The 17,594-nt window shown below is 34.7% G+C and overlaps 1 protein-coding gene across 1 annotated transcript; it reads right to left on the reverse strand.

Moving 5' to 3' along the window:
- Positions 1-109: 109 nt before the first annotated feature.
- LOC149426778 (uncharacterized) lies at positions 110-17,002 on the reverse strand. The gene is made up of 18 exons (XM_089633193.1): positions 16,287-17,002; positions 15,835-15,957; positions 15,435-15,633; positions 12,784-13,001; positions 12,236-12,391; positions 11,851-12,062; positions 11,238-11,409; positions 10,949-11,106; positions 10,120-10,402; positions 9,404-9,487; positions 8,519-8,872; positions 7,346-7,572; positions 7,149-7,233; positions 6,874-7,059; positions 4,366-4,587; positions 4,186-4,270; positions 3,488-3,792; positions 110-3,405 (listed from the first exon to the last, which is right to left on the reverse strand). The coding sequence occupies exons 1-18, from the start codon at positions 16,755-16,757 to the stop codon at positions 2,518-2,520; spliced, it is 4,428 nt and encodes a 1,475-aa protein (XP_089489319.1). The 5' UTR covers positions 16,758-17,002; the 3' UTR covers positions 110-2,517.
- Between the last annotated feature and the right edge of the window lie 592 nt (positions 17,003-17,594).

Genomic DNA, 17,594 nt, shown 5'->3' on the forward strand with positions numbered 1-17,594 from the left:
TACTCCAGAGTGCATTTAGTGTAAGCTTTGTACTTATAAGTTCTGCGCAATAATAAAACAAAACTTTGAATTATCTTCAATAAGATGGCAATAAAAATAATATGGCTTGAAAATACAAATAAAAACAGGTTGAAATAAAGTTCATTTTATTTTTCAATATTATTTGTTAGTCTTACAAAATAAAACAATCAATTTACGTATAATGTATGTGATTCTACACATCTACACTAAATAACAAATAATATATTATATATATTATCAATCCCTGCTAAGCGTGGATTTGTTCTTTGGGAGTTAATAAAAAAATGTATGTTAAATTTAAATTTTGAGTTTTTTTTACTACCTAGCATACAATTAAAGTTTTTTATAAATTTTTTGGTTACAGTTTTCACTCTGGTGAATTTTGAAAAACAAAAATGTTTTGATTCTTGGGATCAAATTTTTGGAATCGAATTATGTGCAACTACTACTATGTTATTTTTTTTAATTTCCACCAAAATTTTACATGCAATAATCTCAAGAGAAAAGAAAACTTCAAATTTTAGTGCAAAAAGGCTCAGCATCAAAAGGACACAAATGCCTTTATTTTATATTTGAGTACCAATCTGAATAGTTAGGTGCTTCCCTCCTCAACATCTCCACCGGTATAAAATCAAAATGATTTCCCTTGGCAGCGTGGTGAGTATCACGGCGTAATGCCAAAGCATAAAAATACCAACCCTAGTTACTTTTCCTAATTAAGTAATTTCATCAGTGGGCCCAATTTCATTTGATAACTTAGTTGAGGCCTTATCCAATTAACTACATCATGACAGAATATTCATGTAATATTATGAAATTTAAATTAATTATCCATATTAGGCAAAGTCTCTAGTGTGATGTTTTGGATTTGAATACTAATACATATTCTGAAATCTGAAACATTCTCCGAGTATTGACATTTAGCATCACGAGGGAACAAAAGGTTAATGTTATTACATAATATACAGCATTAGAATAGTTTACATATTGTTCCCGGGTAAAATAAAATGTATTTAAAGCTAAGGCTCTAGTTGGATGGAAGTATTGGACCAAGTTGCAGTAGATGCCTACGAAAAGATCAAATATTTAAGAAAGATTATTTGAAGAGCTAAATTTCAAAATAATAGTTACATTTAAACGACTGACAACAAAGATGATTATTTCTTAACAATACTGTACAGTTATTTTACATTATCCATTGTTCCAAAAGAGAGGAGACAAAGCTTTTTATAATTATTAAATTTGTGTAAATAATTAAGTAAAAACAAATACACCATAAATATACAATTTTTAACAAAATAAATATAAAATTAGAGAGCTGCAGTAAAAGGACATAACACAAGGAAAATAACATCTGTATAAACTATCACCTCAGCTGAGGAAGAATTGATATTTTTAAAATAAATAAAATGTGCAGAATGTAATAATATGTATTACTATAGAAAGGGAAAACATTTAATTCTAATATACGTAGTACCCTTTTGTTACTAATTCCTAATACACATACATTTTACACAAATAACAAGCTAGGCCCGGTTGTTTTGTAAAATTCAAATGTAACATTGTCATCAATTTGTTTTTTTTTTGACATTTGAAAGGTCCCCGTTAAACGCCGATTCTAGGCGTGTTTCAGCATTCTATCAAATCAAAGCTGACAAGTACAAGTTCAATATGATAGTTGTCCTCTTCTGTTGATCACAATTTGTTCAGAGGCTGAAAGCTGAATGGCATATGGGAATCTTTCATTGATGACAATTTTACTTTAGAATTTCTGCAAAATAACTGAGCATTAGTGATATAGATGCCTCATTAACTTTGCATATATACAATTATTTAGCAAATATTAATTTGATGAAATAATTATCGATGACCTACTTGGATAAACTGGTGATATTATTTAATTCCAATGCAGTAGTTTACTTGTACTCCTTTGTAAAATAAATATGAGATCAAGCCACACTTGTACAAGTAACTAACTATGCAGTGGCAGACTGCAAGGAAGAGGTATCCAATCAAATCAACAGATTTCCGACTACTGTGCAAGTTGCCGGTTTACTGATTGACTGAAGAGTTTCAGTCTTAACGCACACAATAACGAAAGAGGGGAAGTGCGCCTCTCGGGGACCAGTTTTACTTAGTCCGCCACTGAACTACATTACAAGGTTCTAAAATAATGTAAGTACTGGTATTAAGCCTTTGAAAGCAAGCCAAATTATTATATTGTCAAGAACACATAAATATTGCCCCATTCTGCACGAGTGTTAGCATCACCATTACATTTTATGTTGGTTTGGCCACTCATAGGCGTTCATTAATTAATATTTAAAATTTGTTAAATTATCACACTGCTATATCAAAAAAATTCTTTATGTAAGTACTTTAAATAATAAAATACATAACATTGTCTAATTATTTTTAAATAAAACAACATCTAAGGCAAAATTATGAGATTAAAATGTCTAAAATTAAAATAATGCTCCGATAACAATAAGACATTTACCAATAGTCTAAAATACTATCACAAAGATCGAGGTTGAAGACAGATGAAAGATGTTTTTGATAATCGATGCTGTCGTTTGTGCAGAAGATAGCGGAGGCCATGTCTATAACGTGGCCATCATTGACCACTTGTTTAAATACATCTTCCAGTTCGTGCATGCTGAGCTCGTGGTCGATCCAGAACATGGTAGCCTGGTTAACGCAGTCGGTCCACACTTTGGAATTAGGCGGCAGCATCATCAGAGTAGATATAACTATGGCCTTAGCGCTGCTGGATAAATCCACTACATCTCTCTTAGGAGACTGGTGGGTGCTTGCATCTTTAAGGTAATCATTCTCACTGCACTGGCAACATAACACTTCTGTTTCTACAGCTTTATAGTCGCTATCAAGAAGGTTCCTACTCAACTTCTTAATGTTTTCGAGTAACATCCTCTGTGCTATATTTCGGTTTTGTAAATTGTTTTTTAGATCTTCAGAGTGTTTAATGAAAGTGGAAGGACTAGCGTCTGGGGTGTCTGATAGCAGTGAGTTCAATTGAAGATTAAGAGCTTCAGCATAGTCCTTCCTCAAGCTGGCTAGCTGAGCCCGTAGATGAATGTCGATCAGAGGCGTGTCGTCATCCACAAATTGATGTAAATGCATCAACACAATGTGGGCCCAAAGAGGATTCTTGAAATCTTCTAGTGAAGTAATTGGATTGGGCAGCCGATTATAAACGATGCTACTCGTGTTTGAATAGGATTGCTCCATAAAATTATTTGGGAGGCTGAACAATCTGAACATTCTCTGGGCTGCAGGACGGGGGTTTGGAAGTCGTAGAATTCGCTTGGTATTCTTCATCTTGACAACCCGAAGAGCTCCTTTAACCGTTGTATCCTGGAACTAATAAAGCAATCCTAATGAGGGAGACAGAAGTATATATTTTTTAATGAGAGTATTAAATTAATTGAAGTGGTAAAAATACCTGCTGATACGAATTGCCCGCAATGTGGAGTTTTCCTTGGGAGTTTAAAAATATGGTGAAATCTCCTCCGCAAGCTACATTGGCTAGATTTCCCCCAGTAGACATCTCAAAGCTTTCAAAGGTCTTTGCCACAGGTGAGTCCAACTTATACTGATTACAGCCCTTATTGTGGATATAAGAAGAATTTCCTCCAACAGGAACAGTTATTGATATGTCTTTGGGAGGTGAAGACTTCTTATCATCCACAGGTTTCACCAGGGGATCAATAAGAGTCGGTGTTAATATCTCTTTTTGATCACCGGTACCTAAAAACAAAGTGATAATAATAATAATATTATAAAGGTTTTGGATGTTTAAAACAGTGTCAGCACAAAAAGAGAGTGCGTTTAAGATCACTGGGGCTTATTTTGTACATAAGATAGAATGTTGTGTAAGGACGGGTTGTTTCGGAGAATTTGAACAATTCATCAAATTTCAACGTTCATTTTCAAGTTCTGTGAAAGATTTTTTCAAGTTCTGTTTTTATTTCAGTTTTGTCAAGCAACTAGCCTACAATGATATAATAACAGAACTTGAATAAGACTTTCACAGAACCCGAAAATGAACATTGAAATTTGATGAATCGTTCAAATTCTCCGAAACAACCCGTCCTTAGTGTGAAAATTGCATTTCAAAGTGAATATACATGATATTATTACCTAATTGTCCATCCAAATTTAACCCCCAAACGTAGAGAGATCCATTTTGATCTATAGCGCAAGAGTGGTGCCACCCTGCAGAGATCTGAAAATTACATAAAAATACAACATTATTATGATATAATCAACGGGTACGAAATATATTCACTAATTTTAATACAATTGTAACACATAATGTACCTTGACTATCTTTCCTTTGATATCTTGTGTGTTCACCTTGGTGGGGTAAAGGTGGGGGTTCTCATCCGCGGGTACAGGGGAGGGGAGGGACTGCTCGGGCGCGTGTGAGTCTCCAGAGTCTCTCTGAGCCCCCCGCGAGCGTCGGGCTCCACGGGCCCCCACCCTCAGACTCTGGGGGCTGGAGCCCCACACCCAAATCTCATTGCCCTCTGTAAGAGCCAACTGGAAAACAATTAAGTTTACGTTTAAAATCTATTGAAGAGGAAAACACAAAATAAAAATAAACTATTCAATAAGTTTAGTAACAACTTAATGATTATGGACAAGGTTAAAAATGAATAAGGAAAAGGCTCTTAGGGTATTTTATTTGGTCACTAGTTGAACCCCGCCACGCATTGCTGTGGCTCAGTCAGTCCGTGCAGATAGAGAAACAATAGCGCGTGTTGCTTTTACGTCCAACAGATCCGCTAATTTTCAAAAAAACATGTTTTTACCTATCACAGGTGACATCTATATAATATATATAGGTATGTAAAAACACACGCATATTCAAATGCAAAGTTATGTCAAAATTTCAAAGCAATCATTGAAGAACTTTCGGAGATTTAAGATTTTTAACAAACGAACATTTCCCTTTTTTTTCTAAAAAAAATTCAAAGAAAATTTCTATGCTTCGTACATTTTAAACTTAACATCCCTTTAGAGCACATAACTACTTGTCGTTATGGAATATTTTAAATATTCCAACTTATGACCTAACCTTTTTATTAAAATTGTTAAACTCCAAAATTCAATTGTTGTGAATTCCCGCATTTAATAAATCTACATGAACCTAAACAAACAACTAGACAAACAATAATATAGTATATACACATATCATTTCAACTATAGCTTGCATTCCCTAATACAACATTTACATATTCTTGGTAACAAATATTTAAACGATATTGAAGTATTTGACAATAATTTCAACTTTGAAGCGCATACAGATGTGCAAACTATTTCTAACTACATAGTTTATAAATTATTGTTAACGACAATTTTGTACATATTTATCAATATTATTGTTGATTTGTAAGATATTGACAGATTATCTATTTTTATGTTACTTATTCATACTTTATGTTACCTACCTATATTTTGTTAGCTGTTATATTCTACGTTACTTATATTTTGTTATAACTATCTTAATACGTATAAATTCAGCCTGCGTTATGTTTGTGCTCGCGAAACTCAAAAAGAAGTCGACCGATATCGCTGAAAATTTTAAAGTTTGTTCTTATTAGTGCCAATAGTTTTAGAGTGGTTTGAATGATAGAAGAAATTGGGAACGCCCGAGGAATACTTAACGCAATATGTCTGCACCAGAATAAGATACGGAGTCAAATTCATTATAATATAGTTTTTTAACTACTGTATATTGTGGTATACAGTAGTGAATAATGGAAGACGTTGGAGATGCCAGAGAAAGACATTAGCCATAGCGGGGTCCACAAGTTATATTATATTTTCATTGTAATTTTTCATAAAAAGATGTACTGCAAACATTTGGGCGTTTAAAATTAAGTTAGGTTTAAAAAAAATAGATGGATGTGGGAATATAGAAAGATGCTGCATTCATACAAATGTTGTGTCACTCGGGTGAGCTGCACAATTATCTACAAATAATATAATATTTCATTGTTTTATGCCCATTGCTGCCTCAAGGTTCCTTAAAAACAAATTTAAAATGTTCAAAGTCATCATAAGTTTTTTTATTTATTTTTATTTGATACAGTTTGATAATGCCTTCAGAGGGCGAAACAGCTGTCACGCGTAATAATAATTACACAGCAGAACTTGTTTAAAAATAAACTGTTTTTATAAACCCAATAACAATATTATTGAATATATAAAAAATAAAAAAAATAAAATGGAGTTCTACAAATTAAACTTAATAACAATAAATAAATATCATCATAAGTCTTTTTGTGTGCACAATATTTTACGGGTAAAGTTTTCATATTCTTAAAAGACCTTCAGACACTTTTTCGAATGTATGAGGAGCTTGCATATATCAGCTCCATCACTGTTGACGCAAAAAACACGAAGATCCCTTCTTTCGACCCTTTAACGTCAATATGTCTTTCTAGTTTACAAAGATTTTGCTCATAGTAAAAAGATCACACGTGCGCACCGCCATGTTTGATGCCGCAACGACATAATGAAAACTAATGACTAATGTCAAAAATTTCGAATGTTCCATTCGTTCTTTATGAGTAGCGTTAATTGAAACCAACCATTTAACTACGAAATATAGTTTTGTGTGTTTAAATTTTGAAAAATGATCAATCGAACAAAATATTTAGTACAAAAACTGCATGATGAACAAGGTAAAATGATATTTTTGCAAGTTATGTATGAAATTAATTCAGGACGGGAATAAATGATAAATGCGGGAAAACAATTATTCGGGGAACGATCGATCGAGAATTCACCGTAGGTATGTATAAGATGTGAGGAACATACCGTATGAAAATATCCCACTGCTATCATGGACACACGATTCACTCCAAGATTAATTTCAAAGGGCAGGTTGCACTTGTGCCGATGAGAATGACCGATTTGGCCAAAGGCTCCACTGCCGCAAAGGAGCACCTTTCCAGACTCAGTCAAAATGGCCGTATGACACGCTCCGCATCCCACAAACTTCACCTGTTCAAGAATAATTTATATTTTCATAACAACATAAATCAGTGAGGAAACTTATTTCATTGTGCGATAGATAGTAAGATGTTTTTTACCTTCTCTGATTTTAATGTGGTAACTTTCTTTGGTTTGAATTGGTTGAAGATTGTTCCATGCGCTAATTGACCATGAACACCCCATCTAAAAACATAATAATGTGATGAAATTTATTTTTGTTTCTACAGAATGAATAAATTACTGTGTACACATACTTAATATTGCTATGGAATTGATGTGATTGATAACAACTCACCCCCAAGTGTAAAGTGTCCCTTGGTCAGTGACACAAGCTGAGTGATATTGGCCCGCTGAGATTTGGACAACATTTTCATTGTGCCAAGAGAAATAATCTTTATTTAAATTTTTTTGTGGATAGGTATTGTATCCCATAGTTCCAACCAAGACGAAAGAGTCCAGACAGAATCTTATATCTTGACCAATACCCAACTGACCGAAAAGATTGTCTCCAAGAGAATAAACCTATAAACAAAATTACATATATATATATATATAACATTGTATGTAGTATAAAATCTAAAATATTCATAATAGAACCTTTTGAACGCGTTAATTTGCTCCGTTTTATCTATACCCGTACGCGGTACATATTTTCAAATACCTATGCATGCAATTAAATGTCAAATTATAGCATTCTGGCATGATTTATTGGACTATATAGACAGAACAGATTATTCTCCACAATATGAAAACAAATCCTCGTGTGTCAACACTCTTAGATGTTTATAAAAACAAAAACATAAAATTTCATACAAAGACGTACCGTATCTTTTGAATGTGGTCCCGCCATTCACTCGGCATGTGTGTACTTAGGCCACTGTGTTTATAGACACAAGTGGGACACCATGATCACTTATCATTCTTAGTTATGAAAAGTTGTGAATGACAAACTAGTACTAACGCCATCCGTTGACAAAAATGTAAACTAAAGGACTAAAAGGCGCGAAGAGGCGCACTTGGTTATCGATCTTTTTTTATGAAATACAATTTTATTTTTGAGAAATTCTTGTAGATGTCAGCATCGTGATAGTTCTACAAATGTCCAAGTGAGCAAGAAATACATTTATGACGAAAGAGAGCGGGAATATCGGCCGTCAAAGTTGCCTTATCAACTGTTGATACAGCCGCGTGTGAGTATAGACTTTTTGCCGTAACAACAGTTGATACGGCCGCGTGCAAAGAGTTAAACACCATGTACGTGTCTAAGAGGTTAGACTGGACACCAGAGACAGTGCCTGTCCCCTTCGCTCATTGTCACAAGTCACACATATGCACAGGGCCAGCCCTGAACCAAATTATCAGCGCCTTGACTCCTTGGCAAATTGGCACCCGGAGTGGACTGCTCCAATTGTGTTTTGTTCAATAACAGTAAACAAACATGATGAGTGGATTTTTTTCTATAACTTACCCCATTCTCTGTAAGCAAAAGAGTGTGATGTCTTCCACAAGACACACTAATGGCTTTTCCCATAACTTCCAGGTCTATATTCATAAAACCCACTGCGCCTTCTGCGTTCTTGATACACACCTTTCCTTGGTACGTCAAGCCCCAGTGGGAGTGACCACATGACAAAGTTATCGGCAAGGATTTCAGCGCTACATCTTCACTCTTCATAGCTAGTTGCTTTTCTGGTGCAGGGACTGTTTCATCAAAAACCACGTTCTTCAACGGAAGAATCTGCGGGATAACTGGAGAAGTTCGCGAGTGAAGGGTGGATAGAACACCGAAGTATGTACGAATCAGTCTGCGCATTCCACTTAGCTGAAAAAAGAGGTACATTTTAAAATTAAATAACACTGGCACAATTTTTTTAAATGCTAATACTGCACCAAACCGTCTAGAGCCAGTGAGACTACGGCATCCCCAATTAGAGTTGTGTTGTGAGGCTGAATGTAGCGGGGGAGGGAAGGAGATGGGGAAAAGTAATGTTGGGAGTATTGCTATTTTTAAGTTCTTACAAAGTATTTTCTTGCTTCACAATTGATATTATTACCTACATACTATAAAACTTATTTAAATATTACACATACTAACTATTGATATTTGAATAAAGTCCGGTCTCCAGCAATCAAAACATTGGACAAAAACAAAAATATTGTGGCCCCGCCCCAATGTTTCATGTTTGCACAAACATTAGGTTCAATGTTTGTGGTAATATCGTCGCTAGAGACCCTGCCTTTATAACAACACCACGTAGAATGTGGCCTCAGAACGAGGTATCCCAGTAAGGCTACATATTTCATTCCTTTCCATTTTGTAATCTGAAAACTAATAAATAAAGAAGATACTCACATGGGCGTTTGGTTGAGAAGTTGCTAGGGCTTTGAATATCACATGAAAGCAGTCTTGCAATGGACACATCCAAATGCACAGTTCCTATTAAAGACAAATAAATAAATAAGTATGACAACAAAACAATTTAAACTACTACATACCAGCTTCAATACTTCTTTCCTTGAAACATTCATAAATCACTATGTATATAATTTAGAGATGTATTACATCTGCTTATGAAAACAAGCTATAACCACTCTCTTTTAATATTTTGTGAATCATATTAATTAATATCATTCCACAAAATATTAATATGGAAACATGAACAGCTTACTGCGGTTTAAAGACAATGAATTCGTCTAGCTTTCGCCGTTTATCCCATATTTTTAGGTTCTATAAATTTGGCACATTACGACAAGCGATTGCTCAAAACGTTTTTGAAAACTTACGATAGTACGCCAAAAATCGCTTGAGTGGTTAACCCACCCCGCCGGAAGAGGGGTGTACAAAATCCCCGTGGTCCACCACGATATTTCGATACTTAATCATACAATTTCATTTATATTTTTTGTAATTCGAAAATACTAAAGAAATTTTTGCCATTTTTTATTTTCCACTATTTAAAGGGCGTACTATTGAAAAAAATGTTTTTGGTAAATATTGGTACAAATCGCATTGCTCGCTAGTGTATCGTGCGGGTTTCCATACCATTCTTCAAAAAGTCAGTTTTTTACCTTAAGCAGTAGGTTGTCAAAAGTCTCGCAATACTGTTCAATATATTTGAGCATTTGAATAGCCGGTTCCGTCACAATAAACGGAGCATACTGTTTCTTCAGTAAAGTGGCCCAGAGACCACGACACGGGGAGGTGAACCGATACAGGAGAGCTTGGAAGGAGCACCACAGCATCCCCTTGCCAAAGGAAATGGTGGAGATTGCTTTCCACAAACCCAGGTCGGCACAGAGCGTCAGGCATTCTGGGACTGACAAATATGTGTTGCTCTTGATGAAATTTATTCTGAAAATCGCAAAATACAAATTACAGGTACAAATACACCAAATACATCTCGTGATACTTTTAATGTTTTTATCTACATAAAATATAAATTAAAGTTCTATATTCAATAAAAGTGTATTCTGGTGTGGTCCAAAGGGTTTTGGATATCTGATTGGTGAATTATTATTGAGGGCAGGTTGTTTCACAGAATTTGAACAATTCATCAAATTTTATTCTTCATATTTCGTGAAAGTTCTATTCAAGTTCTGTTATTATATGTATAATTATGGACCAGTTACTTTACAGAACTGAAATTATAAGAGAACTTTCACATTAACTTTGAAATTTGATGAATTGTTCAAATTCCATGAAACAACCTGTCCTTAATGCTAACCAACAGGGAAATTTCCAAAGATGATCTCAGCACAAAGCTCGAGAATGACAACAATATAAAGATGCCAGTCTATGGGTAATATAAGTATTTTTCTTAATCCAAAGGCTGGTTTGTGCAATGCGTCCAGAAACACTTATTGATTATTAATGATTGTTGTTGAATTGTTAACTTACAAAGATGTATCATCCAAATTATTGCAAATTGCTGCCAGGACATGTGAAATGAAGCAAATGTTGCCAGTAGATACAGATTGTGGCATGAAACCAGATGATAGCATTTCAGTGTACATTCCCAAAGCTGCAAAACGATTCAGTGGCTCGTCTGGGCTCACCTGTAAATAATAAACACTTATCAATTTATAATGAACTCTTAAAACCCGATTCTAAAAACAAACATAACAATATCCTCCTTAAAAATGACTTAACAAATCAGATAAGTTTTACTTATACGTATTAGGCTTACTTTGGCGAGTCGGTACAGAGGTAAAGCCTGGGCCGTCGCCTTCCTGGCCAGCAGGATATCGGCGGCAGACAGCAGCAAGGGTTGGAGACAGACCTTGAGGGCTGCGGCTGTTCGCTCCACACCTCTCCTTCCACTCACCAGTTGGGCCACGAGCCACTCGCAAGGGTCACATCTGGAAGTACAATAATGTTGCAGTTTCACATGTAAATCTATCAAACCATGGATAGTCTTGATCGCCTCCAGATAATGTCTCTATTCTAGTGGGTCTTCTGCTGTCATTTAGTATTTGCCTTACTTGATGGTAATTCTCCAGAAATGACAATTTTCCATAAAATAATTAAGTATTTTATTATCTCAATTCATAGGTTGGGAAAGAAGGAGAAATCCCGTAGCTATGTTATAGAGATAGGAGAACTACAAACTATCAAAGGTATCTCACAATGCTGCCCCCTTCAATAACACAACCTTCGTACTTATATTATATTATAACTATGGAATACGGCAAAATTATTAAAACTGTCTTCATTGCTTGCAATGTGCGGGTACGTTAATTTTTTTTTAAAGAAAAATTTTTGAAATAATTGATCAAAGATATATTTCTTTTAGCACTGACCTTGTAGTCAAGAGATAGGTTTTCTTATTGGTCACAACAAGGCAGGAGTCGAGCCCGAATCTCGGCAGGTCAAGTTTATCAATTTCAGTAGTGTCAGTCCATTTGCCCGTGTACTGAGCAAAGTTTGAGGAGTTCCCGACTCCCCAAGTGGCCACTACTTGTTCTCCATCATCCAGGTCATCTTCCCATATCAAGGTATGAATATTAGAATCCTGAAAATGAGAAATCAATGCTGAGTTAATGAGGTTATAACCACCCTAATATCTATTAAATAGTAACATTGTCAGACTACTAATGATTCAGTACTTTCCTACAGCTGATGTAGAGTAGGGCGAAAATATTGAGAGTTATAGTACAAAAATCAGGGAAGATTATTAATGTTAACCTGCTGTGATGCCAGTGCACTGCTGTGTATCTGAATAACCGTGTAGCCAAAAGTAAATATAATTCTTTGTTGCCAAAGGACTGACTGGATGTCGGTGGGGAGTCCCTCTAGTCGGTATGTGAACACTGGCTTGTGGTCCTCAATGTCAAGTTGTAGCTGAAAGAAGAATGATTTTTTTCTAAACAATCTGTAAATAAATCTTTCAATGTAATACTTTTATTATATGGGAGAAGGCGAACACCTTTTTTCAAAATTTTATAAAGCCGAGATGGTATATGGATAGTTCCCGTGAGCACTCAGGCCATGGGCCCATTGTGCCATCTCCCATTTCACCTCAAATAGAAAATCAAAGGGAAGTAGAAGGTCCACCCCAGCCGACCCCCAGGCTGGGGTAAGATCTAAAATAATAAAGATGTGACCCTGTATCTTGGGAGGGAGGGACCCAGCCTTAGATTGGGATGGCTGTTGCAGGTGGTGTTTCCACTCCCTGAGCGATGGGTTCGCCACGCTCCCTACGCTCAGCAATAACTTAAGTAAAGTCAACTCACAGTAAAAGTGCCATGAACAGAGTTAAATAAGGAGATAAAATGCCTCCCGTCGGCACTCTGAGGCTTGAGCATCCATTGGGACATGTTGAGCCCGCTGTAGGAGGCAGTGAGCTCTTCCTTGGCTTGGCATTTAGAATAGTTGGCATCTTGAAAATGCTCTAGGGATATCGGAGTCGGGTTGTACCTGCTCACCGGTGCAGTCAGCTTGTTGGGAACATCTGGAATATGAATATCAGTTTCAAATATATTATCAGTAAGTGTAGTCATTAACTTGACAATTATATGTATTGGCTCATATATGTATTCCTCAAATAATCAACAATGCTCTAAAAGTACCAGCAAAAGACCAACATAAACATTGACCATTCACAAATCAATACTGACAATGGACATATTCAATAAATAAAAAAGGAGATACTGTGTACGTGTATACATATACAGGGTGTCCGGAAACTCGTAGTACAAGCGGGAAACTGGTGAATCTACATCACATTTGGAGTCGATTTTGTAGTATATTTTTTTTTTTATTTGAGCTTTCGTTATCGAGTAAATCGAGTTTGAAGTTGATTTTTTTTTTTTTTTTTTTTTTTTCAAATTCTTATAAATTATTACTGAAGATCAAAGTACCCAACTAATTAAAACTATTTGAAAGTAAAACAAATGAAGAAACTCGGATTTGAAGCATTATTTTGAAATCACCCTTCATTTAACCCGGTGTAATCATAAAATATTTCTGCTCTGCAGGGTTAAAACATCTGTTATTCAACCCTAAACACCAGAAAAAACTTTAACCCTAAAATAGCCGAAAAATATTTTTTTTTGGTTTTTTTTTTTTTTTGAAAATGCTCAAATCAAAAAACTTTATGTTTTTTTGGGTTCCCCATGTGGTGTAGATTCTCCAGTTTCCCGCTTGTACTACGAGTTTCCGGACACCGTGTATAATATACATATCAGCAAATTATTCATTCATTCGATTAATAATTTATTGTTTTAATTCATTACCATTACATATTACATATTCATTACCAGATTTATATTATACCAGCAAATTATTCATTTCATTCGATTAATAATTTATTGCTTTAATTCATTACCATTACATATTCATTACCGGTAGTAGAATAGCCTAAAATTATACATTCCTTTATTCCCATCTGTTGTCTTTTCCCTTTGACCCATAAAAAACCACTTTGACCATTGGATATGGTCATGGATGTATTTTTGAAATTTTATGGAATACAATAAAATGAATACACACACTTATTTTAAAATGTCTTTAAAAACTTACAAAAAAAAAATATTTGGTTTAATTCGGAATTGAACCTTCCTACCCAGGAACTGAAGTCGACAACTCTGAATGACAAATGCCGATCGGGTAGAACCAACACTTATTTCATATATTAACTACTGCAATATCATCCGATTTCAGAGTAATGCGTATATGTCCATGTCAGTGGTGGTCTGTGGTCAAAATATGTAGGGGTTCACCGGAATTCATAATTGAGCCAGACGATAAATTTGACATTAAGTTTTAATTAATTTAAATACTTTTATAATAGGTTTAATTTATTTAATATTAAAATAGTTTTATACTAGGTTTAATTAATTTAATATTTTACCTAAATGCGTTTACTTCTTTATTCTATGTTATATACCTATTTATAAAGAAACCCTATTCCCCGCTCCTTTTGTTTAGCGAAAACCCCCATGACCCTCTTTTCGAAATATGATCACTGAACAAAATGTATGAATATACCATTGTTCAAAATACCCTAGATTTCTTACAAAAAAAAACTAACTTTTTCCCTTTAAAATTCAAAATCTACAGATCTGGGAACTTCTCCCCAGGCATAGATAGCATTACTATCTTTGTCAGATGTTATAACCAAACCTAATTTCCGAGTATTGTGAGTAGCCATGTCGGTAATTTTGTAGGTTGTTCGGCGTTTGGGAGCTTTTATTAACTGGCTCTACTGGTCCACGTGTGTGTAAGTATTTTCACCAAAAGTTGATAGAAGGCTTTGTCATCGACAACAAGTCTATCTGTCGAGTTTCAGCTCGTTCGGATGTCGGGAAGTGGGTTAATTTCCGCTTCCAAGATTTGCATTAATTTATAATGGACAATAAAAATGAAATTCAAATAGATGTTTTTAAAAAGGACTGGAGTACCTCATTGCCAATTTATATGTGAACAGCCTCAGTGATTGAGAGGCGAAACCAGATGGGTGTGTGGTCATTCCCATTCTTTTCCTCACCACATTCGCATAATAGGCAAATTAATTAGGTAATTTTACCGCAAATCCGCAGCAAACGGTTTTTTAAATGAACCACGCAACCAACATCCATAGACGGGAGCCGACACGTGTCACCATAGCGGATCCCGTTGATAGCCGTTTTAGTAAATTTGGTCTTTGTTATGTTTTTTATTCATTTAATTAAAAAATAAATTGGTTGGTGATAATTTTTGTGTTTTAAAGTATTCTTGAATGTTGTTGTGAATCTTCTTAATTCTAAAATAGACTGTGCACAGGGAATAAGATCGAATGCTGCATAAACTCTGCAGACTATTTAATAGTAGAAGGGTTAAGAATACGAGAAACTTAAATAAACCGCAGTTAATTATGTTTATGTATATAAAACATAAATGTTACCTGTTACAGAATGTGATTTCATTTGAAAGAGGGTAGACATTTTATCCGAGCTCATTTCCTTGATGGATGCGATAAACCCATCTAATTTTTTGTTTATCTCTTTTGACTTTCTTTGCTCTTTTTTTCCTAAAACCCAATTGTATTGACAATGCCTCTGTTCCAGGGTGAGCTTCCATTGCCTATTCTTGTTGCTGGTTATCTGAAAACATTTTACTACTGATATCTGGTACGTAAGAACACGAACAGTCTCCAATTATTAATAGTCAACACCTTTTATGACCTTTATAAACATTGGTCTAATAATAATTTGGATGTGTAAATCAGAAACAAATAATATATTGTATTGTGATGTAAATTTTTATTTATATATTATACTTAATAGTATTTGGCACAAACATACCAACAAAGTGATATTATCCAATGAGTCATCAACGAAAATAGTAAGTTTGTGAACTCCTCCAACTATACATGTCTTTCCAATAATTTCTAAATTTTCTAGGGAAAAGAAGATTAAATCGCCAGCCTGAAAAATAAAATAAAATCATTGCCTTTCACATTATTTTAATTAACTGGATTTAAGTACAGAAAGCAGTTAATAGCAAAAATCAGCGGCGTTTAGTAAAGTGAAAAACTCTGGTAACACATAACACTGTCAATAATTGATTGCTTGCCAATTGGCCACAATATTTACAATTGACCACAATTGAGTGCAATAATAACTATGACTTCTTTCATAGTAGATTGAAATCAATACTACTTTTGCTGTAGTGAACCATTACATTGGAATATTAATGAATTAGTGTGAGTTTTAAATTAAAATTTAGGTAAATATGTTTAATTTAGAAACATTACTTTGTCTCCGATAATAGCTATCTGTTGTGAGTCTTTGGTCTGCCACCAGACGATAGATGTGGGGTTCTTGGCGTGGTTTGGGTTCAATGTTACAGTTGTTATTTTATCTGTAGGCCACTTGAGATCATGTTTAACATCAGGCTGCAGTAATGGAAGAACTGGGACTATTTGTAGAGTGGTCATTGACAGAACCAAGAGCCATGTTCCAGATGGATCGAAGCATAAATCGATAATAGAAAACTTCTTTGAATCCCAGGGTATCTCCTTGGAAACTTTCTTCTCATCAGCATCCATCAGATAAAAATAGAAAGAATCGTCCGAAACTCCGGCGAAAACTTTCTTACGCCCATTTTCACAAAAGGTACACTTCTTCGTGTTGAATTCAAATAGTGTGTGTAGTTTGAACAAGCGCGAATCATTGAAAAACACATCATCATCGTTGACATTCTGAACACCGTTGGATTCACTCATATTTACACTGTTATGATTTGCTGAAAGTCGTAATATTTTTGATGTTCACAATTTTTATGCCATTATGCTTTTTTTAAACGACACATTCACGGTGTGAGTCGATAATGCTGCTGAAATAATTGGTGTATTTAAAAGAAGGAGCCAATTTGAACTAAATCAGATATTATTTATTAATTTACTAAGATTTGGCATATAAGTGAAAGTACACGCGCAGTACGAAAAAAGTGACATTTGAGTTTACTTCATTTTCACCAGACTGTTATGAAGTTAGATGCATGCATGATGCATGTTATATGTATAAATTGTATAATAAGCTACAGAAATCATGGAGACAAACCACACAAACTACAAACGATTAAAAATTCAGATATATCCATATTTTTTTTATTATGACATAGTAGTTGAGAACAATGTTTGGTTTAAATTATTTATGCGTTTTAATTACAAAATGTCAACAATCAACTCGACTGATTCAACTTCATTTTAATATAAAAAAGTATCCTAAAAATATATTTTTTATAATTTTTCGAGAGAAAGGTAGATTTTAAATTGGCAAAATGTAAGGCCGCCCGCAGAAGAGAATTTGCAGTTGCGGCAGACGCGGGCGGACGCCGGACGGTTGGAATCGTTGGAATCATGTTGGAATTGGAAACTATTCCGAAATTCACACGTAATCAAAAAAAAAGGCTCTTGTGTGCGCATCTCCATTTATACTGTAATGGATTTTTATATTCGTAACTGTTGCAACTCAACTAAAGCCTATCGCCTTCGAGCTGCTTAGATAAAAACATTAGTTATTGGCAAGAAAAAATAAATTGAAAACAGTACAAACTTTTT

The sequence above is a fragment of the Hesperophylax consimilis genome, chromosome 1, assembly GCF_061612785.1.
Source record: "Hesperophylax consimilis isolate HC1 chromosome 1, BYU_Hcon_1.0, whole genome shotgun sequence".
Classification (NCBI taxonomy): Eukaryota; Metazoa; Arthropoda; class Insecta; order Trichoptera; family Limnephilidae; genus Hesperophylax; species Hesperophylax consimilis.

Excerpts from the sequence above, each read along its gene's own strand:
- LOC149426778 (XM_089633193.1), bottom strand. The coding sequence starts at position 16,757 with ATGAGTGAATCCAACGGTGTTCAGAATGTCAACGATGATGATGTGTTT. Across the intron at positions 10,403-10,948 it reads AATTTGGATGATACATCTTT|AATAAATTTCATCAAGAGCA; the intron begins GTAAGTTAACAA and ends TGCGATTTTCAG. Across the intron at positions 8,873-9,403 it reads CTTCTCAACCAAACGCCCAT|CTAAGTGGAATGCGCAGACT; the intron begins GTGAGTATCTTC and ends CTCTTTTTTCAG.